This window comes from Camellia sinensis, chromosome 7 (genome assembly GCF_055761805.1).
Source record: "Camellia sinensis isolate YWXY chromosome 7, ASM5576180v1, whole genome shotgun sequence".
Lineage (NCBI taxonomy): Eukaryota > Viridiplantae > Streptophyta > Magnoliopsida > Ericales > Theaceae > Camellia > Camellia sinensis.
In genome coordinates, this window is record NC_138967.1 from 44,953 (window position 1) to 70,688 (window position 25,736).

Below are 25,736 nucleotides of genomic sequence, written 5' to 3' on the forward strand. Positions count from 1 at the left end.
CTGACAAAGATCAGATTCAGATGATTGTGCGCAATCTCCAGCCCAAGCTTATGTAGAAAATGACTGTTCTCCCTTTCCCCACCTTTTCAGATTTACATGAGATGGGGGTACAAATTGAGGATGCTATGAAATAGGGTCTGATTGACCAAGACAAAGAGCAACCCAGGAGAACCTTCAACCGCAACACCAATACAGGCACAAGTAATGCCGCAACCGCCAGAGCTGCAGATGTGAGTATGGTCACCACCACCACCCCAAGAACACTTTCAGCTACACCATTCACTGGTGCGTCCGGTATTAACTCGCAAACAACCAAATATGCCCCTAGAGGCCAAATAACCTTTACCCCACTATATATGCCCCTGTCCAAGGCTCTAGGGGTTTTAATTAAGAAAGGGCACTTGAAGCCTCTAGAGCCACGGCCATTGCCAAATCCATTTCCTCCCTCTCACAACCCTGCTAAATACTACGCCTTTCACCAACAACATGGTCACGACACCGGCCATTGCTTTAGATTGCGTCACGAGATTCAAGATCTCGTCGACAATAGGGTGATTGTGCCTCTGGAAAAGTCCAATGTCACGACCAACCCTCTTCCGCCACATAACCAGGCTCCACCTCCCAAACGCATCAACTCAATCCAAACTAAGATTGTGTCATACGACCCCAGCATGTATATCACCCCGTCCCACCTACCTAAGCCGGAGGTGTTCATTCTTGACAGCACTGACTTGTGCGTGTTGGACATCTCCCGAACCCAACCCGAACCAATGGTAGTGGCTGTTGAAGACAGGATAGGGATGATTTCGGAGGAAAGTGGTACAGTGGATTCAGGGACTGAGGAATTGGGGAGCTCTGCTGAGGGGGTGTACGATCCGAGTGGCTACATTGCGTCAGCAGGTCAGATTAGGCCAAATATGGAATTGCTGGTGGGGGCAGAAATTTGTGTACTCCGGGGGGATGGACTTGATCAGAGGATAAATGACTTAGTAGTTCTGGAAGGGGACATTACCGACCTTCAGATTTTCAATGAACAAAATCCGGGGGACATGACAGTCAACTGGTTCAATTTTGAGGAGTCAGCAGAGGTCACAGGATGGCTTAACGATCATTCGGATATTGTCAAAGAACTTCAGCTAGAACGGGGGCAATTGGGGACCAGGACATCAATTGTGGCCGGAAGGGCCGGGGATCAGAATACATCGCCGGAGAGCGCTGGTGCTAAGAATTTCGCTCGAGATTTAGGTATTTTGAGTATAGAAGATGTTGAACAGCAGGCTACACTGAAGCAGCTCGAACAAGAAGGCATCGAAGATTCTGAGAGAGCCAGAAAGGCTAAAAGCTCCTATGCGGACCGAACGTACTGTACGCACAGGAACAGAACATATTGTGAGCATAGGAATAGAAGGTGTTATGGGCACGAGAATAGCTGTAACAGAGCTGGACAGGTGTTTGTCGGTTGCCGATGGAATGTGGTGGGAGGACGATGACCAATGTCTCACCCACATAGATGAGGACTGGGGGAATAACTAGCCGGATGATACCTGGTATATTGGCGAAGTTGACCATATGACTAGGAGCGGGCGGTATTTTAAGCTCCCGCACTTAGATCAACCAGAGGCGTCCGGAAAGGACAAGGAGGCGGAAAAGCAGAAAGAGAAGCTACTTGAAGAAGAGGCTGTGCTGAATCAGTTGAAAAAGATACAGGTGGACATCTCCATCTGGGGACTGCTTATGGCTTCCAGGGTACATAGACAGGCTGTCCTTTCTGCAATGGACAAGGCTAAACTCTTCATAGACACCACGCCTGAACAACTGGTGGGCTTGGTTTTTCCAGGAGGAGGTTCTCCAGTGTTGCCTTTTTTCGACAAGGAACTACCGCCTGAGGGCTCAGATCACAACAAACCTCTCTACATCTCTGTGGAGTGTAGAAACACATGGATACCGGTGGTTCTTGTCGATACCGGATCCGCCATCAACATGTGCCCGGCAAGGACAACATATGCAATCGGGTTGAAGCCCGCGGACTTTGCGCCGACAATGCAGGTGATAAGGGCATATGATAACACAAGAGAGAGGTGATGGGGACAGTGAAAATTCAAACCTAGGTTGGTCCAGGACAACACGAGATTGACTTTCATGTCTTGGACGTTCCCGCAACCTTCAATCTACTCCTGGGGCGGCCGTGGCTGCACCAGGTGAAGGCAGTCTCTTCCACCCTTCACTAGATGTTGAAATACCCCTACGAGAAAGGGGTGGCTATAGTTTTTGGGAATTCATCGATCCATCTACCGCCAAAGGTCCAAGAGGGGGAGGATTTTCCATTTTACGGCTTCCCAGAGCCATGGTTGAATGCGGAGAAGAAGCGTCTGCCGGGGTTTGAGATCTTCTTCGACCTGCAGTTATCTGGGGAAGATGTTGCTGAAGAGCAGACAGACCCATCAGCTGAGTTTGAGCAGTGTAAGGAAGTGGGTTTCGAGAGCACCGAGAATGAAATGGGGGTAGCACTGGCTTGTCTACTTTCAGATCCTCCGATCGTACAGAAGTGCTTGGGGAATAACTTCTTGGTATCCATGATCGAGAATGAAATAGCTGCGGGCTTATCTGCAAATATTTTGGATGCATCCATCGCACCCTCCCTCATCTGGCAGTACGAGGAGGGATTTTTGTCAAGCAGCACCGGGTCAGGTAGTGAGCCGGAATCTGATTCCACCGAGTCTGTGGAGTCGGAATCAGGTTCCAGCTCGTCTGAGTCTGAGTCCGGTATTCCTGGGGGTGACAACCTGGATGCCACAGTCCTGTCAAGGTCGTCTTTTTCTTTCTCTTTTGAGTCTGTTGTAACAGAGGAATATGACGTTTTGGAGGTACTTAATGAGAATGGAATGGCTGTGGCTTCTGAGTATTTTTCTGTGCCTTTAATTTATTGCTTGAATCAGGATTTTCAAAATTTTGATGAAAACGACGAGGAAGAAATTTCTCCGATTTTACAACGTTTAATTGATCAAGAGCAGGAGAGATTTATTAAACCCCTGGTTGACGAAATCACTATAGTTAATGTGGGTACTAAGAAGGACCCACGGTTGGTCCAGATCGGGTCCACATTGTCTTTGGAGGAGCGCGAGCGCTTAGTCGCTTTATTAAAAGATTTCAAATATGTTTTCGCGTGGTCCTGCGAAGACATGCCTGGAATCGATCCTGAGATTGTACAGCACCGGATCCCTCTTGACCCCGAGGCCCGACCCGTTAAACAGAAACTCAGAAGGATCCGCTCGGACTGGGCCCTCAAGATCAAGAAGAGGTCACCAAGAAAATTGACACAGGGTTCCTGCTGGTATCTGAATACCCAACTTGGTTGGCCAACATAGTTCCAGTACCAAAGAAGGACGGCAGAATTCGGGTATGTGTGGACTTCAGGGATTTGAATAGAGCCAATCCAAAGGACGACTTTCTTTTGCTGCATATTGACGAGTTAGTAGACTTCACAGCGGGGCATGCATTGCTTTCGTTCATGGATGGATTCTCAGGCTACAATCAGATAGTGATGGTACCTAAAGACCGGGAGAAGATTGCTTTCACCACCCCGTAGGGACTTATTGCTACAGGGTGATGCCGTTTGGGTTGAAGAATGCTGGAGCTACATATCAACAGGCCGCGGCCATGATTTTGTATGACATGATCCACAAAGAGGTTAAGGTGTACGTGGATGACATGATTGTCAAGTCCAAGGAAAGAGAGGGCCACTACACCGCCTTGCAAAAGTTCTTCCAAAGGATTAGAGAATTTCGGTTGCGGCTAAATCCTTAAAAATGTACGTTCGGTGTTCTTGATTACACAGAGAGGTATCGAAGTCGACCCTTCCAAAATCAAGGCCATCTTAGAAATGCCACCACCAATGACTGAAAAGGAGGTGCGAGGCTTTCTGGGTAAAGTGCAATTCATAAGACAGTTTATCGCAAAATTAACCTTGACTTGTGAACCACTTTTTGGTCTCCTGAAAAAAGGAACGAAGTTCCAATGGGACGGTCGATGCCAAGCAGCTTTTGAGCAGATCAAACAATACTTGCAGAACCCGCCTGTGTTGTCACCACCTAAATTAGGGAAACCGTTGATTTTGTATCTTTCAGTGACTAAGACTACAATGGGCTGCATGCTCGCACAGGAGTCCGAAGACAAAGTGGAAAAAGCCATCTACTACCTGAGCAAGAAGATGCTTGATAACGAGACCCGCTACACTCTGCTTGAGAAGGCTTGTCTGGCCTTAGTATGGGTTACCAGGAAGTTGTGGCACTACCTATTAGCTCACTCCGTAATGTTGGTTTCCATATTAGATTCCATCAAATACCTTTTCGAGAAACCGACACTTATAGGTAGGCTAGCTCATTGGTTGCTTCTGCTTTCTGAATTTGATCTGAAGTATGTAACGCGCAAGTCAGTAAAGGGGAGAGCGGTAGCGGAGTTCCTAGCCGATCACCTAGTTGAAGGGGATGAAGCAGTTGAGTACCTATTCCCAGACGAGGCCATTCTACATGTTGAAGAAGAATTTTGGACGATGTACTTTGATGGAGCGTCAAACCAATATGGATATGGGATAGGGGTGTTGCTGATAGCACCTGACAATTCTCGCATACCTTTAGCATTCAAACTCTGGTTCAAAGTATCGAACAACGAAGCAGAGTACGAGGCATGCATTGCTGGACTAGAAGCGGCCCTAGAACTAGGGGCAAAATGGTTGGACGTCATCAGGGACTCGAACCTTGTTGTATCTCAAGCTAAAGGAGATTGGAAAGCCAAAGAGGAAAAGATAAAAATCTATCACCAGACCTTGGACATGCTGATTCCTCGGTTTGAGAAACTGAATTTCGCTCATCTTTTAAGAGAGAACAACAAGTTCACTGATTCTTTAGCAACTCTATCGTCCATGATAGACATCCCTTTCGGAGTCCAGATGCGTCCAATCATCATCAAGAAGAAATTTGTGCCAGCTTACGAACTGATTGCTGCTGTAGAAGAGGTTCAAGATGAGAACCCCTGGTATTACGATGTCTGGAACTTCTTGGAGAAGGAGACGTATCCACTAGGGGCAAATGCCATGGATAAAAGGGCAATCAGAAGAATCGCTGCTTAGTTCATCATCTGTGGGGTTAAACTGTACAAAAGGGGTCATCTCTGGATGCATAAGCTGTGTGTGGAAGCTGAAGAATCGAAGCATCTGATGGAGGCCATCCATGGGGGAGAGTGCGGAGTGCACATGAACGGAGTGATGCTAGCCCAGAAGATTCTCAGATAAGGTTACTACTGGTCCACCATAGAGAAGGATTGTATTAGTTTTGTTCGGCGATGCCATAAATGTCAGATCCATGCAAACCGCATGAACATTCCGCTGTCCAAGCTGTACAGCATGACTTCGACGTGGCCATTTTCAGTTTGGGGAATTGATGTAATTAGGGCTGTCAGTCCGAAAGGGTCTAATGGGCATGAGTTCATTCTGGTCGCGAAAGACTATTTTACGAAGTGGGTCGAGGCCCAATCTTATGCAGTGTTGAAAGCTTCCCATGTTGCCAAGTTTATCAGAAACAACATCATCGGTCGCTATGGGGTCCCGAACAAGATCATTTCAGATAATGGTTCCTATTTCAAGAAAGAAGTGATTGACTTGTTGGAAAAATACAACGTGGCTTTTCATAAGTCATCCACATATCAGCCACAGACTAATGGCGCAGTTGAGGCCGCCAACAAGAACATCAAGCACATTCTACAGAAGATGGTGGAAACCTATCGGGATTGGCCAGATAAGCTGTCGTTTGCTCTCAAGGGCTACCAAACTTCAATTCGAACTTCCACTGGAGCAACTCCGTATTCATTGGTATATGGGATGGAGACTGTTCTACCTATCAAAATTGAGGTTCCGTCATTATGAGTACTGGCCGAGTGTTAGATAGTCGAGGCAGATTGGCAGCAGAGCAGATTTGAAGAACTCATGCTCTTTGATGAAAGAGGCTGAAAGCACTGTACTATATTCAGGGATATAAACACAGAATTGCCAGGGCTTTCAACAAGAAAGTTAAGTCCAGGAATTTGAAAGAAGGAGATCTTGTGCTCAAAGACAACCGAGCTCCCATCCATGACCCTAGGAGCAAGTTCTGACCCAATTGGACTGGTCCCTACATCATTAAGTCTATTTAGTCGGGTAGAGCTGTCGTTCTGATGGACCTAGATGGACTAGAGATCTCACAGCCGATCAACATGGACAAGTTGAAGAAATATTACCCCTGAGTGGCTCGCTAGGCCGAAAACCTGAAAAGGCGACCTAGGCAAAAGTTAGAGCATGAAAAATTTGAAAATATAAAAACTGAGCTCGCAAGGTTGAAAACCCGCAAAGGGCGGCCTTGGCAAAAGTTAGGGCGCAAAAGGAGAGTGAAAATACACGAGTGAACCCAAGCCGGAACTACGCAAGGCTTGATTACTATCTTTGGGATACGTAGGCAACTTCATCCTGAAGTCCAGCAATAAACTCTTCCCCAATCAACTTTGTCCATGTGATCATGTTTGGTCATCTTTGTCTACTCCGCATTCAAGAGCTCGATTGTGATATCCAGTGCAGTGCTATTCAAACTAGGGACAACTTTCCAAATGCTAGGATCCGGGGTTGTGCATCTCAGTAACAAACTTTAGGCGTGTCCAGTTGTGATCCATATCAAAAATGGTTTTGAAAAGTTTTAATAAAAATTGATTTTGCGCAAATTAATCTTTTTACAACTTAGACCATTTTTGGACCGAACAGAAAATTTTCAGTACCCACAATCTTCAATTACACTGATTTTAGTACAGAGTTCTCCTGCTCTTGAATACAAATTGAAGTTTCTTTTTATTACATTCATAAAGAAAACTTGAGAGTACTGATAAAGCAATAAATTCAGGGCATAGTCAAGTGTTCCCGCGCCCCCTCCCAGAGTTTGTGGAAGCCTCTGATGCCAAGCTGGGCTCGATCTGTGCCTCTTCATTGAGCCAATCTGTGCACTCATCAGAGAGGGTGCAGCTGAAAATGGGAGCAGGGGCCAGAAGCTCTCTCGTCCTCCATGCCCTGGCATACCGAGCAAGCTGTGCGCCTCGGATTAGAAATGCAGCCGGGTACTCTATCCCCTCTGCCGGGCAAATCTGATCATGGTCGAACTGACGCTAGAACCGAAATGAGAAATAGAAAACACAGTGGGTCAGGCCAATCTGCTGGATTCCAAGCTGGCGAGACATGTTGTAACTCATTACCGGTAGATTGAGCCAGGGGTAGCGCCAAGCAATGTCTTCCGCGAACAAACTGCACATCCAGTTCTACCACAATCTCTCATCAAGGGCATTGACTAGGCGACGTCAGAAGAAATAGCTACGGACTGAATATGCTGAGCATGAGTCTACCACTCTCAATTTATCCATCAACCATACCTAGGGAGGGATTGAAAAATGAGAGATTAAAGAATAGAGAGGTGTACGTTGAGAGAAAAAGTGAGAAAAGGTTTCTTCAGATAAAAATCGAGCCTGAGAGCCGAGTGATGTGAGTAATATATGTGAGGAGGGGTAGAAGCATTACCTGCAGCAGTAGTGGACTCCCCGCAAATCTGGTCGTCTCTCGGCGATGAAAAGCATCCAAGCCCATCAATGTCTCGGCCAATGACATGGCAATGCAGCTCTTGCCCTCCCTTAAGCATTGGGCAACCTCGATCAATCGGACACTAGATCTTCCGGAGCTTGAGGCAAGCAAGAAATGAGATAGCATGCACAAGCAAAGGGCATGTCACCGAAAGCCCTGCCAATGATGGTCACCGCGGTCATCGGGATCAGAAAAACGTTGAATCAAGCTGAGGATGTCCAATTCTCCATTACAGATCAGAGACCGAGCGTCGTGCATAGTGAGCCCACACATTCGTCCTAGGGCTTGAGCATGGCCGAAGCGGAGTTAGGGCAAGATCTCCTCGTTGCGCTCGGACTCCATCAAAGCTTGGAAATCTTCGAAGGTAAGACACATCTCTTGCCCGCCGAAGTTAAAGACATGTGTTATCGGATTCCAAAACCTCGCCGCGGCATGGAGAAAGGGAAGATGCAGCGGAGTGTGGCTTAATGTGAATAGTGCATTCAAGCTGAAGCCCCGGAAGTTCAACTTTTCCGAGCCGTCTAAAGTAGCAATCCAAGCTGCGAGATTTTCGATGAGGAATGCCTCCATTTTGATGCAAAATTGAGATGAAATGAAAGAACCACGAAGCTGGAACTTTTATAGAGGATAAGGCACTGTTTGGGGACACGTGTCAAAAATCTGGTGGTCACCAAACCAGGTGGTCGGCCGACCACTTTTTCTGGTAGGCCAACCACCCTTTTGGTCTCCAAGGAAAATAGCTGGTCGACCAGCCCCTTCTGGTGGTCGGCTATGGAGAAAAGTTGGTCTTTTGGTCTGTTCCTAGTTTCCAAAAAAGAGATCCTAGCTTTTCCATGCGTTGGGAGTGTTGAAGGTCCGAGCTTACCTCTGTTTCGGATGCGTTTCGTCACTCCAACTGTCCGAGATGCATTTTCTTATCGAGTTGTTGTTCTTTGTTTATCGAGTTGTTGTTTGGTTTTGCTTATTGAGTTATTAAGGTTTTGTTTATCGAGTTGTTGCTTATCGAGTCATTGAGTTCTGTATATCGAGTTGTTACTCTTTGTTTAATCAACATTGTCGGGATTTGCTTATCGAGTTGTAAACTTGCTAAGGTTTTGTTGTTTCTTACTAAGTTAAGTTGTTTAGTTTGTTGCGTCGGTTCACTAACTGGCTTGGCAATTTTCGATGCTCAATTTTCATTCAACCTCATTTTTGTGCAAAATGATGCGATGCGATGCTAAGAACATAAAATACGACACTTTTTCAAAAAGCTGTTTCATTCCATCATGCTTCCTTTGTTATAACATTTTACAACAAGGATACAAGTTTTACAGAAAATAAAACTGCCTAATAATGTACAATGTGCTACAACTACTAGTAAAAAAGGCAAATAAAGCAGGAACATCTGCATATATGCTCTCGGACTCAAGATCGGGAGGCCCTCTTCATCCTCTTCGCCTGAACAGTCTCGGCAATACCTCCACCAGCACCATCATCTGAATCGGAGCTGTCATCCTCTGGATCCTCCCTGACATCACCTCCACTCTCAGAACCAGAGCTGGAGTCCTCCTCTCTGTCTGCAGACGTCTTTGACTAAGGATGCACAGACTCCTCCTCATTGGACTCCTCGTCATCTATGACGGGTGCTCTGCGCCTACCTCGTCTGCGAGACGAGTCCCTTCTCCCAACTCGTCGAGAAGGCCTGGATGGCCTGGCCTGTAGTGGTGGCATCTGAAAAGGACAATTTGAGTACATTAGCCAACATGTATATCTGATGCAGAGATAAGAATGCTACATAGAGTGGGTGTATGCAGATACAATGTATGAATATGGTGTGTGTCAGATGTGCTCTATGCACATAGTGAAGCAATGCAGTGAAATGGTTAAATACAACATGTCATCAGAAGTATGATAAATGCGAGAAAATTGAAAAATACCGTAACACCAGCGATGAACAGCTGTGTCTCCCTCCGCAAGACCATGCCCTCAAGTGAGGCCACAAATCCGAGCAGATCATCAAAATACTCCCTAGGAGGCTGCAGATACAAGCTCAAGTCATCAACGAATAAATGAATGCCTAAGTATCTGAGTGATAAATGAAAAGCAGTGGAACATACCGGTGGTGAGTCAGGATCACTGACATATCGGTGATCGGGCATAGGAGGCTCTATTGGAATCGGGTAAGGTGACTCGTATCGCCATCCAGTCAACTCGGTCGGAAGATCTGGCCACCCGGTATGCTGATAAGTCGGGGGAATCGGGGGAATCTGTCTAGCCCCACTCCTCGATGTGTCGGCCCTGCTAGACGAAGGAACGTCTATAGCCCGGGCTCGAGCTGATGATGATGCACCAGCAGCCCTCCTAGTAGGAGTACGGACACCCATCAGTGGGGGCATCAAGTACGTGTGGCGGTAAGTCACATACTCCCCCTCCTTCGTGTGCAGAGCTGCATCGGTACCCAACATAGCGACATCGACCTCCTCGGAAGTGAGTCTCTCAGCGGACCGCATGCCATCTGGTGGTGCTGAAGGGACACTCTGCTCAGGGACGCCTATCGTCTGGCGCATGAAGCGATCTCCCAGAAACTAGGCCCTGCCAACTGGCCCCTCAAACAAAGTCCTATACTGAGAAGAAGCCCATGCCCCCGGGAACTAGAAACAGATATCTCCTCCCAAGGGTGCCCAAGGCCGCCAAGCGATTTGAGGATAACAAGTGCATGAGCCAATCAGATGTCATAAATATGCGAGATGAATCAAAGATGAAAATATAAAGAACTGAGAGTTTTGAAGTACCTCGGTCGCCTGCACCGTGTCAAAAAACTGTCGCAAGAAGGGCTGAGTCTCTCGAGCCCTCGTCTGACATCGACCCTCAAATACGTGAGAGTAAGGGATCGTAAAAGGCACCTCCACCTCGAACTCTGGGGCTAGCGTTGGAAAGTACGCGTAAATCCATAGCTATGGAAAACAAGGCAGTAGCCATCAGAATACAGAATATACAGAAAATACAAAGTGTTGAGTGCAGAATGTAGAATACAAAATGTAAAGTGTGCCGTGTGCAGTGTACAGAGAGTGAAAAGCAGAAATGTAAATCAAGAGGGCAGAAGGTACCTTCCAAGCTCTCCAGTAGCCGCCAACTATGTTCCCCCGTCCGCGGGAGGTCGCAGTCATATAGCAGTAGAGGGTAGCGAGGCCGGCGCCACCCCAGTCATACTCACTGACCTGTGATAGGTCCACCAAAGCACTGAGCAGATACGGTCCAACTGTGTTCCCCCTATCGGAGAACAAAGTGGTCCCAAGGAGGAATATCAAAAAACCTTGAGCGTACTGCTCTATCTCCTCAAGAGTCTCAGGCATACTCATCTTATACTACATGGGAAACCAAGTGTACCTGACTCTGCCCGAAGATCGGTCAATCGGTGGGCGAGCTCAAAACAGATAGATCCAGGCAGCCTCTCACTCGCCCATATCCTCGTCGTAGGGGACCGGTCGGCCGGCCACATCAAGGCAAGTCAGCATCGCAAAGTCGAATGGGGTCCTCGTCATATCCCCGGTAGCTGAGAAGTGGAAAGAGTTGGTGGTGTCCCACCATCTCTCCACGAGTGCCCCCATCAAGGTCCTCCTCGCAGGATAGCGAGATAACCCCGTGCAGAAGGGCCCAAATCCTGTCCCATCCACCATGTGATGAACGGTCTCTGGGAGCTCTACATACCACTCCCTAGCAATAATCGAGCCATAACCTCGCATAGAACGAGAGGGTACCTGCGTTCAAAATGAACAGAAGTATTCATTTTCAGAATGAAATGTATAAGCTGCGTGCAAATGAAATGAATGAGCTGTGAGTTCAAAAGTGAAATGTAAGAACTGTGTGTTCAATATGCGCTGCGTGCAAATGAAATAAGTGGGCTGCGTGTTCACCATCAAAAGTTTGAGCTGCGTGTTCAGATTTCAGAAACAGGGGGCTGTGTGTTCACCTCAAGAGTTTGGGCTGCGTGTTTAGATTTCAAAAACTGTGGGCTGTGTGTTCACCTCAAGAGTTTGGGCTGCGTGTTCAACTTTCAAAAACTGTGGGCTATGTGTTCACCTCAAGAGTTTGGGCTGCGTGTTCAGATTTCAAAAACTGTGGGCTGTGCGTTCACCTCAAGAGTTTGGGCTGCGTGTTCAGATTTCAAAAACTGTGGGCTGTGCGTTCACCTCAAGAGTTTGGGCTGCGTGTTCAACATTTAAAAATTGTGGGCTGTGTGTTCACCTCAAGAGTTTGGGCTAAGTGTTCAAACTTTCAAAACTGCGGGCTGTGTATTCACCTCAAGAGTTTGGGCTGCGTGTTCAGATTTCAAAAACTGTGGGCTGTGTGTTCACCTCAAGCGTTTGGGCTGCGTGTTCAGTTTTCAAAAAAGTGGGCTGTGTGTTCACCATCAAGAGTTTGGGCTGCGTGTTCAACTTTAAAAAACTGTGGGCTGCGTGTTTAAGATAAAAAGTATGAGCTGCGTGTTCAAAAATCCGAGTGATTGTGTTGTGTGTTCAAAATGCAAACAGAATGCTATGTTATAGAGTAAGTGTTTAGAACAAGCTGTGTGCCCACTCAACAGAATTCTGTCCTGTGAGGTATGTGCTAAAATAAGCAGAAATATGGTGTGCAAATGTGTTCAGAACGAGCGGATAAGTATACATAGCGAAAGTATGAAATGTGCATGAAATGCAGAATACAATGCAGAGAATGTAAAAGTGAAGTACGTACCTCTTGTGCCTGATGAGAGAGATGAGTCTCTGGCTCCCGCAGTAATAGATCCGCAGGTGCTCGGTCATCAAAGTCAGTGAAATGGTAGAAAGTGGCCTGAGGAAGGACGTGCTCCCAAGGATGATACCTCTCGGGATCAAATGGCCGAACTCTCGGGGGGCAAGGACATGATGTCCGGCTCACCCTCGGCACCTGAAGGACCTCCACCATGAGGAAAATGACCCGCCATTTGAAGAAATCTGCAAAAAAGGAGCACAAATGAGCAAAATGAGCCAAAATTAGAAAAAGTCAACAAAAGTCAACTCTCGGGAAATGAAAAAGTCAACAAAAGTCAACTCCTGAGAAAATGTACCAAATGTCGAGACAAACTTACCTCAAGTGGTGAAAATGAAGGAATAAGCTTTGAAATCAAATTTTAATCGGTCCAAAGTGAAGAAAACTGGAAGATTTCGCGAAACAACTTTGCGTGGGGTGTTGGAAAACGCGTATAAAGCGCAGATCTGAGAGAGAAAATGGTTTAGGAAGGAAGGAGAACTGATTTCGGCCTTGAGGGTGTGAGGAATAGTGATTGGGACATATGGATTTAAAAAAACAAGTGTAAAAAGACAAAACCGTCCCGGATTTGGACAGGTGGTCGGCCGACCACCTTTCCTGGTAGGCCGACCACCCCGTTGCACAAAACCTGGTCGGTGGCCTCCCTAGGTGGTCGGTGGCCCTCTTGGGTGGCCTCCAATGACTCTTTGTTCTCTCTGCAAATTTTAGTGGTGATCGGAGTCCCCGACTCTCAAGATAGTACAAGGAAAGTGCATTTTTCGGCGAGAAATCCCTTCGCGGGAACTTCAAATCCAATCCTCGATGCATGGCTCATCATTATTCGCCAAGAGCCAGGTGTATCCTTTTTGAGTACGTTACGACCCCTCCGAGAGGTAAATCGGAGGTCGCGTTTGAGTTGCCCTCGTCGAGGCTTGCTTTTCTTTGCTCAATGTTTTGTTTCAAACATGCTTTTGAAGTTGCGCTTATCTTGCATTGTTATGCACGTCACTGGCATTATTATGCGCATCCTTTGCATCGTTGTGCACATTTCACTGGTATCGTCATACCTCCATGCTTAACTTGCGTTGTCGTGCACGTTTCTTCTTGCATCGCGATGTACTTTTTCATCGGCACCATGTTTGTCTGCGTTCGATATAGCGTTGAACATATGTTGCTAACTATGTTGTGCCTGTTAGGTTTCTCTCTTTTGTAGGCACGATATTGTATGCACGGTTCATTTGAAGCTGGCGCGACCAGACGAATCGGACAGGTATTGTATCTTCTCCGTGTGAGACGTAGCGAGAATTGTAATTCTCTTACATCCTTACTGCATGAAATATAGTTTTGCTCTGCATGCTTGCTTAAAACTGTCGCATTTATTGTGACTATTTGCTTCATTGCGGTTTGCTGCTTCGCATGATCATGAGTTATGTTCGGCTTTGGGCATATCCTTTGCATCTTGCCCCTGCCTGCAGGCGCATCTCTTTGTTATCTTGCATGTTTGTCTAAGTCTTCGGCCTTGTCAAAAATGGGTCGTCTCTGGGCTTTGACATTCACTCTCGTCACTTATGACTTCCGAGTTCTGTCAAAGAGGGGCAACTGTAGACACTCTATTTTTTACCAACCTTAAGACTCAAACGTCATTGATTGAGCGCTCGGTGATTGCGCATGTTGTGCTCGTTCTGAGGTTACGGAGGCTCGGTTGAGAGCCTTGCCTCCAAACTTCGGGACACTTTTGTGCTTTGCCTCGGTTTACGAACCAGGTTCTGTTTTCTCTTCTTGAAGGGAGGGAGAGGTCTTGTAGACCATCTCTCAGTGGCCGTAGGCTACTTTTCGTGGTCGTAGACCACTGTTCCCGTCTAGAGACCAGTTTCTGATTTTCAAAGCCGTCGGTCGTGCGCCTCGGTTCAGGACCGCTTAACTTTCTCCGTTTGCTCTGGCTTTTGGCACACACCTTGTTTCCTCTCTCTATAGGGACACTGTGGCCTGGGAGACCACCTTCGTGGTCGCACGCCACTTTCAATGCTTAACAGTCAGTTTTCGGGGCACCCGGCTGCGCGTTTTGGCCTCCGAACCCTCATTTTGCATCCGTCTTGGTTCATTTTTGGCATGGACCCTATTTTCATTGTTTAGAAGGTGGTACAAGGATGGGAGACCACCTTTTCTCCTTGGAGACCACTTTTCCCCCGCCTGCCGATTTTCTTGTCAGGTAATTGGTCTCCCTCATTTTTTTGGCCACAATTGCTGGTCTCCCACCATACCACTTGCTTGCATTTCCTGTGGAGACCACCAAATGGGGCTGCCGACCACCATTCATTGGTTTGACCCTTTTGAACTGGTTGGCCGACTAGGGGAAGTGGTCAGCCGACCACCTGAACTGGTCGGCCTGCTTCCCTCAGTTCTGTCTCAGTGAGTTGATTCCAGCTGTGCCAACTGGGAGGCACAGACTGCATCCTCCATACACGTGTATGGAGGATGTTTGCCCTTGGTTTGAAGCTTCTAGGAGAAGCTTTAGTCCCTCTTGTCTATAAAGGAAGGGCTCCCCTTCCTTGTAGGGGGTTTAGAAAATTTGCTAAGGCTCATACAATATATCTCTCTATATCTCTACATTTTAGGCTTAGAAAGTGTATGACTCTTGCCCTTTTACACTTCACCTCATAGCCACATACCTCCACCATTGTTCTAAGGTTCTTGGGAGGTCTTGAGAGGTCTCAAAGAGTTGGTTTTGGGCTGGAGAAGTTGCTGGTTTTGCAGAGCTACAAGGGTAACTCCTTTTTCCCTCTTTTAAGCTTTATCTTGATCCATCTCTTAGCCTTATTTGAATGCATATTTGAGCTTTGGTGTAAACTAAAAAAGTCTTATTTTAAGGCCCTTAACATGTTTGTTTAAGATCATTTTTCCATTGGGGGTCATCTATCCCCTTGCATGCCTCATTTTACCTTGTTTTGAGCCATGCCTTAGAGCATTTGTGTTAGCCTTTTCTTGGCCTTTTAGCCACTGAAATCCAGCGGATTTTTAGTGGCTACCATGCTATTTTGATCCCCAAAATCAGAGAGGGGTGACCCTCTCTCTCCTTGTTTTGTTTTCTAGCATTTTTGGCCTTACAAAGGAGCCCTTATTTGCATGCTTCCAAGCCATGTTTCAAGTCATTTTTGATGAGTTTTAGGACCTGTATAGGCTCTTTCCAGAGCTTGTTTTTCCATATTGGATGTCCATCTTGTATGTGTAGAATAACCCTCTTCATAGCATATCAAAGGAGCATCTCATTGTTGCATGCATTAACGATATTTCAGTGGGTTTTTGGGTTTTATTTGGCATGTCATACCTCTGAGTTTTGCTGGTTTAGTGGCCTCTTGATTGCCTCACATGCTTGTAGTGCAAACCCTCTTTACTAGCTTACATTGCATGCTATTTTGGTCTTTGATTCTAGCACTTTTTGGCCATGCCTTAAACTGATTTTGTGTATGTTTTGGACTTCCTTAGCTCTATTTTTTGGCCTCATGGTCAAATGATGTTTGCTATGCATGGTTGTAGTTCAATACCCTTGCCTAGCTTTGAGTTGTGAAGCGTATTGCATGCGTATTTTGAGGTGTTTCCATGTTTTGGCATCATTGTGAATCATATTTTAGAGCTTATAGGTATGCCATATTCCCATGTTTTCCACTCTTTAAGTGTGTTTGAGCGTTGTGCATGAATACCTCATTTTTGGACCATTGCATGAGCTTCATTTCCATGCTTTGCGAGCCATCATTTTAGTCCATATTTGCTACTGTTTTGGCCTGCACAAGGACTATTTGGAGCTGGTTTAGCCATTTGAGTATTGCTTTGCATGCCTATAGTGTAATCCACTTCACTAGTTTCGGTATTTGGGCCATCTAGCATGCATTGTGTGAGGTGTTTGCATGATTCGGGACCATCTTGCATGTCATTTCAGATCTGAAAAATATGTGATTGTATGCCATATTTCATGCTTACCCTGCTTTGGTGGAGTTGCACTTTGTGCCTTAGGTTTGGTCCCCTGCATTTGTGCATGTTTGCATGTGTGTTGTCGCTTCATTTTCACCATGTATGGCCACTGATTTGAGTGTGGCTGAGGCCCATTCATTTTAGTTTAAGTCTATCTTGAATTATGTATGCCATATCCATGTTGTCGCATGCTCGATCATTGCATTGCGTATTCCTCGTTCATAACATTGTGTATGTTAGTGCATTGTGCATGCATGCCACATAATCCATGTGCAATGAGTATGCCATTGACTAGTTCATAGCATTGTGTATGCCATTTGCATGCTTGCATGTCATTCCGTGCATCTTTGCATCACCTAGTTGCATTGCATTTAAATCGCATGCTAGAGTTGCATTTGTCCATACATTGTTTGTTGCATTGTGTTTGGAGTAGGGTTTAGTCCAAACACAGGAAACAAGGGACGTTTCGTACTCAAAGTGATGAAACGTGCCTCGATTCTCGGTCGCCGAAACTCTTGACTAACACATGATGGAGTTTAGGCATTTATGTGTTTATATGTGCATTCATTTCACATTGAGTCGTGCAATTCGACTCCTCAGCCATCATGCATCGAGATGCGTGATTGATGGCTCGAGGATCGAGACCTACACTCCCTTGAGCTTGTACAATGATGGGGAGAGTGGTCGAGCACACATATGTTGAAAATACCTTGCCATGCTCCTCTCTTGTTCCTTGTTGCAGAAAACCAGAACCAGAGGCAGAAACTGGTCGGCCGACCAGCTTTTCTGGCAGGCCGACCACCCTTGTTGGTTTTTCTCACAAAAACTGGTCGGTGGGTGGTCTCCAAGGTCCATGGCTGGTCGGTGGCCCTCCCATGGATTCCCAGGGTAGAGTTTCAGCCTTTTGGAGCTTCGTGCAGTGTTCTGAAATCAATTGCAAACAAAGGCAAGCCGGGGCATCGCGATGGATTTCCCGACGAGGCGACTCGAGCATGCATGCACCCTTTATCATTCAAGGCAGAGCTGAGGCAGTCCACATTCATGTAGTTTGCATGCTAGTTTATTTGCTTACTTAGCTAGTTTGTTAATTAATTAGAGTTGTGTAATAATTAGCTGTAATTTATTATTCATTTTGGTTATGTAATAACTAGCTTAATTAGATTAGCTTAGATTAGCTAGTTGGTGTTGTATTATTTATTCGGACCCTCCGAGAGAGGGCTAATTGTTGTAATAAGTGTGCGTGTGTGTGATGCATGTCTTCCAATCCGACGTCTTTCTCCCTTTTATTTACCAGCTTATGATGGTTAGTTTAGGGCATGTTTAAATTAGCATACTTATGCTAGCATGTTTGCATCATTCATCTGTCTTGCATGCACCAGACTCGGCGCATCATACTAACCGCATTGTATTTCAATTCCAAGTTGAATACATGTATCAAATGTTGCATTTCATATGCCATCTTAGGATAGCTGAGCCTATTTCTAGTTGCATTTTTGTATGTGTTGCATTAGGCATTTCAGCATAGTTAGGATTCATGCATGATTTTTAATCAACTTCTTTCTTTGGCTTGGAGTACTCGGCAAGCTTTTATACTTTAGCATCCTTGCATGTGTGTGAGTGTTTCCATGATAGCATGCTTACCATGAGACTATTTGCTTATGTGATATAAGTGCCTGACTGCCTGTGGGTGAAGGTTGGGTTACTTGAATTGGAACAATTCATCAAAATGCAAGTTTTAAGCCCACTTGCGAGTGGCAAAATCATGTTTTCTAAGCCCACCCGAGGGTGGCAAATCCACATCTTAGCCTACTTGCGAGTAGCATCATCAAACCATTTTCAAACAAACATGAGATGTTTTGTTCCAAGTTAGGCGATCTAGTCTATACTTGTGTGTTGTGCGCATCACATAGTAATTCTAGGCTAATAACCAGAATAAGAGCACATGCGTTTTCAAAAACAAGATATCATACTTAGTACAGGCCGATCTTTGATCGGACGAGCGGGGGTGCTCATGGATGACCTTCTCCAATCGTACCCAAGTTCCCGAGCCGAGGCAACTTTGGTGATGACAGACACGTGGCCGTAGGCAATGAGTCAGGGTTTCCTAAATTTTTCAAAATAAAATATTTAGGTGGTGACTCTGTATCTAGCAAAGCAGTCTATGTTTGGCACTTCTTTCTTAAAAATCTGTTTTCCAAAACGATTTGCCGGATTTGGACTCTTTGGTGATTTATCATTCTTGCATTGCACTTTGCGAGATTAGATTCAAAACCGTGACATTTGAGTCCACTACTATAGTAAGCCCAAGATGAACAAAACACGGGGGATTTTCCCCCGGGACGTTCGAGACGTCTACACGATCATGTACCCACGAAGTACCAGCAATGTACCCAAGTGCCAAAGAATGTAAAAAGTACTCAATACGTATTTCGAGTACCCAGTATGTATACAGTAATCCTATTGATATATGTACCAGTACCCCGTAAGTATCCAATACGAGCACGGCAACATTTTCGAAGTACCCTTGCTTTATAGCCAACCACAAAGTCAACAATATCTACTATAGGGTTATATGGCAGTTAAGGGCACCCTAGCCACTCCAAATTAGTTATAACTAAATCATATGCAAAATCCAAACATATTTTGTGGTTCAAAAAATACAATGTTTTGTGCAACCCTTCAAAAATTGAGTTCCCATGCGTAAACAAAAATACTAAGAAAAATTAAGTTAGTTTTGAATCTACATGACCTATTTGATTTGGCTAATTATAGCGTAGGATTGGGATTATCACATTCCAATGTTTGATTGCAATTTTTGCTATTTGGATTAGATTCCAACAAACATTTTATCTAACAAAATTGGCCCATTTTTTAATCCTACAACTAATAATGCAAAACAAACATATTATATATTTCCGTATCCATTGCAAAACAAATGTGCATAAGAGGGGATTATTTATTCGACTAATCCAATTGGATAACCAGTACTACATTGTCCCCTCACTATTGATCCTACTAATCAAACTACGCCACACAGAGTATTACTCATCACTATGAAAATTTCACAAAATATTGTTCATGATGGAAGAATTAGGGCTTTCTTCAAACACTAGTTCAAAGTCAAAGTATATATTGAAAAAAATAAATCATCCAATTACAATCAGTCAAACAAAAAGAAAAAAAAGCCTTAATTTAAAAGTTCAAAACATCATCACTCTTCAATTGAGCAAAAGCCAATGAAAATAAATGAAATTAAAACCCTTGTTGTTTGCATGTATGTGAGTGTATGTAACAGAATAATCACATAGAATCGAAAAGAAACAATTTAGGGTGAGAAGTTACATGCAATCAAAGAAAAACTGCCATGAAGGTCCTACGAGAGAAAACCCTAGATTGCTTTGCCCTGAACATTCAAACAAGTGAAAAGAGTCCACCATTGAGAGTGTGAAGCGTAAAATTCTCTCAACTTTGGGGTTTAATTGTGATGCCCAAAAATACATGAAAATTAATTTAAACCATTGGATTGTTTGGATGAATCTTCGTCATTGAACATAAAGTCCGGCAACCTATCATAACTAGTGAAAAATTTAGAGAACAATGGCACTGTTTGGGAAGTTGGGTTTTTGGTATTTGGTTTTTGTTTTTTTTTCAGTAAAAGACAAATTGATTACAAAACCAAAAAAAAACAATCCAAACAAAATATCACATCAAACCCCGTAATCATTTCACTTTTTCTCTCACAAATATCACATCCAACCACAAAAAAACCCAACTATCTTCCCAAATACAAAAAAAAAAAAAAAAAAAATTCTCTAATAATATGCTACAACTAAAAAAACCTACAAAAAAACCCACTTCCCAAACACCCACAATATAAAGAAAGCCCTATTTTCATTTTTATGGCAAAACTAGCCTTGTTTTTGCAGAAGTGACACAGACTTTGAATTTATCATAATCATAAAAAAGAGAAAAACAAAAAAAAGTATCCCCTATTTATTTTCAGAGCATAGATACAAGCTTTGAATCTATCAAAACAAACATCTATATGAGGCCTTGCATAGATTGGTTACGCAAAGCTTTCTTACCCCACTATGCAAACAGAGTGTAATTGTTAAGTGTCAGAGTTCTTCAACGTTGAACATGATAAGAACTTAAAAATGAATTGTCTCATTTCCAATAGAATTCATGTTTAATTTGAAATGATTAAAAAAAATCCACCAAAAATAAAATCAAACGAAATCAAAACATTATAGCATTTTCCCAGATGATTTGCAGAACAGACCAGTGAGTAGTAAAATAAGGCCTTAAATTGGAATAGCAGTGGGTGCAAACCTCCATTTACACTTAACCAAACCAAACCAAACCAAACCAAACTAAGCCTTAAGTCCCATCAAATAGGGTCAACTACATGAATCTTTCTTCTCCATTCGACTCTATCCAAGGCCATATTGTTAGTCAAATTAAGGAGATTCATATCTCTATTTAATACACTAACCAAGGTCAATCTAGGTCTGCCCTTCTCCTAACACTTCCATCTATGGTCACTATATCGCATCTCTTCACTACTGCCCCTGTTGGTCTCCGTTGTATATGACTAAACCATCTCAAACTATTCTCCTTCAACATATATTCTATCCATACTACCCATTCTCGGATATACTCATTCCTAACTCTGTCTTTTCTAGTCTTGTCACACATCCACCTAAGCATCCTCATCTCAGCAGCACTCATCTTATCTACATGTTGTTTCTTAATTGCCCAACATTCCATCCCATACAATATCGCTGGTCTAATAGTCGTTCTATAAAATTTTCCTTTTAGTCTAGTGGGTACCTATTTATCGCACAGTACCGCAGACGCACTCCTCCGCTTAAGTCACCCTGCCTTAATTCTATGGACCATATCTGCTCCAATCTCCCCAACCGTTGTGATAGTCAATCGTAAATAACGAAAATGTTTGCTCTTTAGTAGTACTTAGTCCTCAATCTTCACTTCTCCTCTACTTCCATTGTTACTGTTATTAAAATAATGCTCCATGTACTCTGTCTTAGTTCTGCTTATCCTAATTTCTTTATATTCAAGTGCTTCTCTCCAAGTCTCCAACTTAGTATTAACTCATTCTCTAGTATCATCCACTAACACGATATCATCTGCAAAAAGCATACACCATGGCACATCATCCTGAATATTTCTCATCAACTCATCCATAACTAAAGCAAAAAGATAAGGACTTAAGATTGATCCTTGATGCAACCCTACAGTAATGGAAAATTCACTTGCCCCTCCAACCGGTGATCTAATAGTGGTCACCACACCTTCATACATATCTCTAATCACATCAATGTAACCTCTTGTCACCCCTTTCTTCTCTAACACTCACCAGATTATATCCCAAAGCACTTTATCATATGTTTTCTTAAGATCGATAAAAACTATATGAATGTCTCTTTTCATTTCTTTATACTTTTCTATTACTCTCCTCAAAATATAGATCGCTTCCATTGTTGGTTTACCAGACATAAACCCAAATTGATTCTCTAACACCTTTGTTATATCTCGCAATCGATGTTCCATTACTCTCTCTATATAACACATTTGCTTGATTCCTCTATAGTTGTTGCAGTTCTGAACATCTCCTTTATTCTTATAGATTGGCACTAAGATATTCTTCCTCTACTCCTCTGGCATTTTCCTAGTCAACAAAATTTTACTAAATAACCTAGTTAATCAAGCCACCCCCTTAATTCCAAAAAAATAAAAAATAAATAAAAACCAAGCCATCCCCTTCTTACCCAAACATTTCCAAGCTTCAAAAGGGATATTATCGGGTCCTAAAGCCTTATTTAATTTCATCTTCTTAAGTGCAATCTTCACTTCGAAGTTCATAATCCTACAATAGAACCTGTAGTCCTAGTTTTCCTTATTACTGCCTACTTCCTCCCCTTTTGACCTACCTCCATGTTCTTCATTTAACAACTTCTCAAAATAGTTCTTCCACCTCTCCTTAATCTCTTCATCCTTTACCAACACCTTGAAGTCCTCACTCTTGATGCACTTAACCTGATTAAAGTCACTTTTTTTCCTCTCTCATCTTAGCAATTTTGTATATCATTTCCTCTCCTTACTTACTATCTAATCTAGTGTATAGGTCATTATAGGCTTCAACTTAGTCTCTCTCACTACTTTTTTGACATCTTTAGCCAATCTGTAACTCTTAAGATTTCCCTCAATTCTATCACTCTGCCACTTTTTAAAGCACATTTTTTTCATCTTTACTACCTCTCGAACCTCCTCCTTCCACCACGAAGTTTTCCTAGAGTTGGGTCCCTTTTCTTTCGACTATCCAAGAACTTCTCTTAAGATTCTCTTCATACAATTGGCCATCAAGTTGCACATAGTGTTTGCATCATCTTCTAAGTCCCAAGTCCCAAGTACCTTCTTTATCCATTCTATTCTTAAATATTTCTAGTTTATCTCCTTTTAGGTCCCACCATCTCGTCCTACAACGCCCACTATCCTTCATAGCTTGGAATTGCCCTTTTAAGGTATAAATCTAGTCCCAAAATCCTATGTTGAGACATCAGGCTCTCTCCAGGAATCACCTTACTATCACTGCATTTTAGATGGTCTACTTTTCTTACTAGAAAGTAATCTATTTGGTTCCTAATTGACCCACTCTTAAAGGTTATCAAATGCTCCTCTCTCTTCTTATATATAGTATTGGCTACCACCAAGTCAAAAGCCAACGCAAAATCTAAAATACTCTCTTTAGACTCATTTTTATCACCAAAACCATACGTACCATGCACCCTCTCATATCCTAGTTCATCTATTCTTATATGGCCGTTGAAATCACTGCCTATAACTAGGTTCTCTCCAACGGGTATCTCCTATAATACCTCATCCATTTGGTCCCAAAAATCTCTTTTAGTCTGATCACCTAATCCTACTATAGAGGCGTACGCGCTAATAACATTCACTATATTTTTTCCAATAACTAGTTTAACTAATATAATCCTATCACATTTCCTAATGATCGCAACTACATTTTCTACAAGACTCTTAGCAACTATTATTCCTATCCCATTCCTGTGTCTATCCTTGCCACTATAATATAGTTTAAAACCAGTATCCTCTATTTCTCTACCTTTCTCACTTGTCCACTTATTTTTTGTATGCAAGCTATACTAACTCTCCTCCCTTTACACTTGTACATTTAAATTTTTTGAGCTAATTACATGGACCTTTGAGGTTTTTGACAAATACCGTAACCTCCCTTATGGTTTTTGAAATTACACTAACCTCCCTTGTTAGAGTTGATGGGTGATGGAAATTGACAGAAAAAATAATTTTACATTTTCACCCTTTTATTTTGATCTCCTTTCTTATAACCAAACAGCCTTAATTTAAAGACCAAACTTTCACCTCAATTATTTATCTTTAGAACCAAACAAAATCATGCCTGTACCCATCCTTTTCCCTTTTTCCTCTCTCTCTCTCTAGCAAACAGCTGTGTTACACTAACATTCCTGTGCCACCACCATTCCTATACCACCACCAAAATACACTAACAACAAACAACAGTGTTACTTCAATCATATATAGATGGTTAATGCTATGGTACACACCCTCAAAACTCACCCTCATAGGAGTCATAACTATATAATAATAAAAAAAAAATTAGTTACTAACAAACAACACGTAAGATATAACTAAAGAGCTCTTGAATCACAACCAACACGACAATAGGTAATAACGAAAGACCACAAATGCATTTACATACATATTTATCTTCATTATACATAGAATTCACCATACAGTAACAGCACAGTGACTTCAATTATATACACTTACAGGTTTCAAAAAAAAAAAAAACTACTCCTATATAAATATGTGTATATGTATCTGTATATATATACACATATATACACATTTATCTTCAATTATACATGCAATTCACACAAGCAGGCTGAAATTTAAAGCATATCAAGAGATGTTCACGGTCAATTTAAAGCATACCATTACCACTCAAATATTTCATTTCCTTCCATTTGCACTTACACACTGAGAGAGCCACCACCGCCACCCTCTGCAAGTGTGAAACCCACCTGAATATATATATATATATATATATTCAAATCCTTTTTTTTTTCTTTCTTTTTTTCATCTCATTGTTGGGTTTGAAGAGAAAAGAGGGGGGTGTGGATGGTTTTGAAATTTTCTGGGATGTTGACAATGTTTATGGGTATAGATAGGTATGAGGTGTTCGAGGAAATGCCACACTTAAACAGTACTCTGTAATTACTGTAAGAATGGGGGCAAATAAAATTGGGGCAGTGAAGAGACAAAGAAAAGGTTGTTTAAATCCATGATGGGTATAAGAGAGAGAGAGAGAGAGAGAGAGAGAGAGAGAGAGAGAGAGTTAAGGAGGGATGGATGAAGAGTGGGTAGGGATAACACGAGTGATGGTGCTGCTACCGATGGAGAAAAGGATGAGGAGGTGGTGTCACCATGTCGCCGGTGGAGTAAGGGCAATGAATGATTGAGTAGAGGGAAGATAAGAACAAGATGGGGGCTGTTTCTTGTAATGATAAATAAATGGAATGGGTTTGTTTGGTTGTATGGATATATTGAGAGTCGGTTGTTTGTTTGAAAGGATATATAGGGTTGTTCTTTTTATTTCATTTTTTATGTTTTTTTTTTTAAATTTAAAAATTAACTAAAATAATTGATTCTGAAAGGAAACCTATATTTAGTTACTAACATTTGCTTATATAAACCAACTTTTGTTATGAGAAAATTAGTTTAAAGTCCCTATCCCATTTTTAGTAATGGAAAAGATCAAAAATATTATTTTGTATTGTTTAAGGTCCCTTAACCCAACATCCATATATCACAGAGAAATTTGACTCTCTCAAATCAATTCTCATCTCTCTCTCTACCTTCCCTATTTCATCTCTCTCTCTTTCTCTAAATCCAAACCTCACTTCAAGACTTCAATCCAAATCCAAACCTAGATTCAAAATCCCCCAAATCAGAGACCCATCAAAATTCTCAACAAACCCATTTTCTCAAAGATGATATGAGAGTCTAAATGAGGTCTACCATCATCACGTGAACAAAACCAAGTCCAACACCAACCCTACCTCCGGCGAGTGCCAAGTCGAGTTTTGCGCATTTTGAGGAAGATAAAATCATGGAGGCTCACCGTCCAGCGACTGTGAAAGAGGGTAGAGTCTTAATGGAGGCTGTAGAAGATGAGCAGGCTGATGTAAAGGCTGATGATTTCATCAATATGTTCAGGCAACAATTGAAATTGTAGAGGCTGGACTCCGTTAGAAGATACAAGGATATGATTAGTAGAGGGGGTGCAAAGTAAAGT

At 43.0% G+C, this 25,736-nt stretch overlaps 1 protein-coding gene across 2 annotated transcripts; it reads right to left on the reverse strand.

Annotated features, from left to right (window-relative positions):
• Positions 1-8,880: 8,880 nt before the first annotated feature.
• Positions 8,881-24,525, reverse strand: LOC114297751 (uncharacterized). Of its 2 annotated transcripts, XR_014334875.1 has the most exons (6): positions 24,374-24,525; positions 12,356-12,594; positions 10,729-11,379; positions 9,739-10,575; positions 9,559-9,657; positions 8,881-9,352 (listed from the first exon to the last, which is right to left on the reverse strand). XR_014334875.1 is itself a non-coding variant. In XM_082877259.1 (5 exons), exons 3-5 carry the CDS (start codon positions 10,186-10,188, stop codon positions 9,215-9,217), a joined length of 687 nt encoding a protein of 228 aa, XP_082733385.1. In that variant the 5' UTR covers positions 10,189-10,575; positions 10,729-11,379; positions 12,356-12,594; the 3' UTR covers positions 8,881-9,214. The 2 variants fall into 2 exon arrangements, 1 of the variants encoding a protein (XP_082733385.1); XM_082877259.1 differs by lacking the exon at positions 24,374-24,525.
• Positions 24,526-25,736: the final 1,211 nt, after the last annotated feature.

Coding starts and splice junctions, on each gene's coding strand:
- LOC114297751 (XM_082877259.1), bottom strand. CDS start 10,188: ATGCGCCAGACGATAGGCGTCCCTGAGCAGAGTGTCCCTTCAGCACCA. Junction 9,658..9,738: donor GTGATCCTGACTCACCACCG/GTATGTTCCACT, acceptor TTGTATCTGCAG/CCTCCTAGGGAGTATTTTGA. Junction 9,353..9,558: donor TGTTCATCGCTGGTGTTACG/GTATTTTTCAAT, acceptor TGTCCTTTTCAG/ATGCCACCACTACAGGCCAG.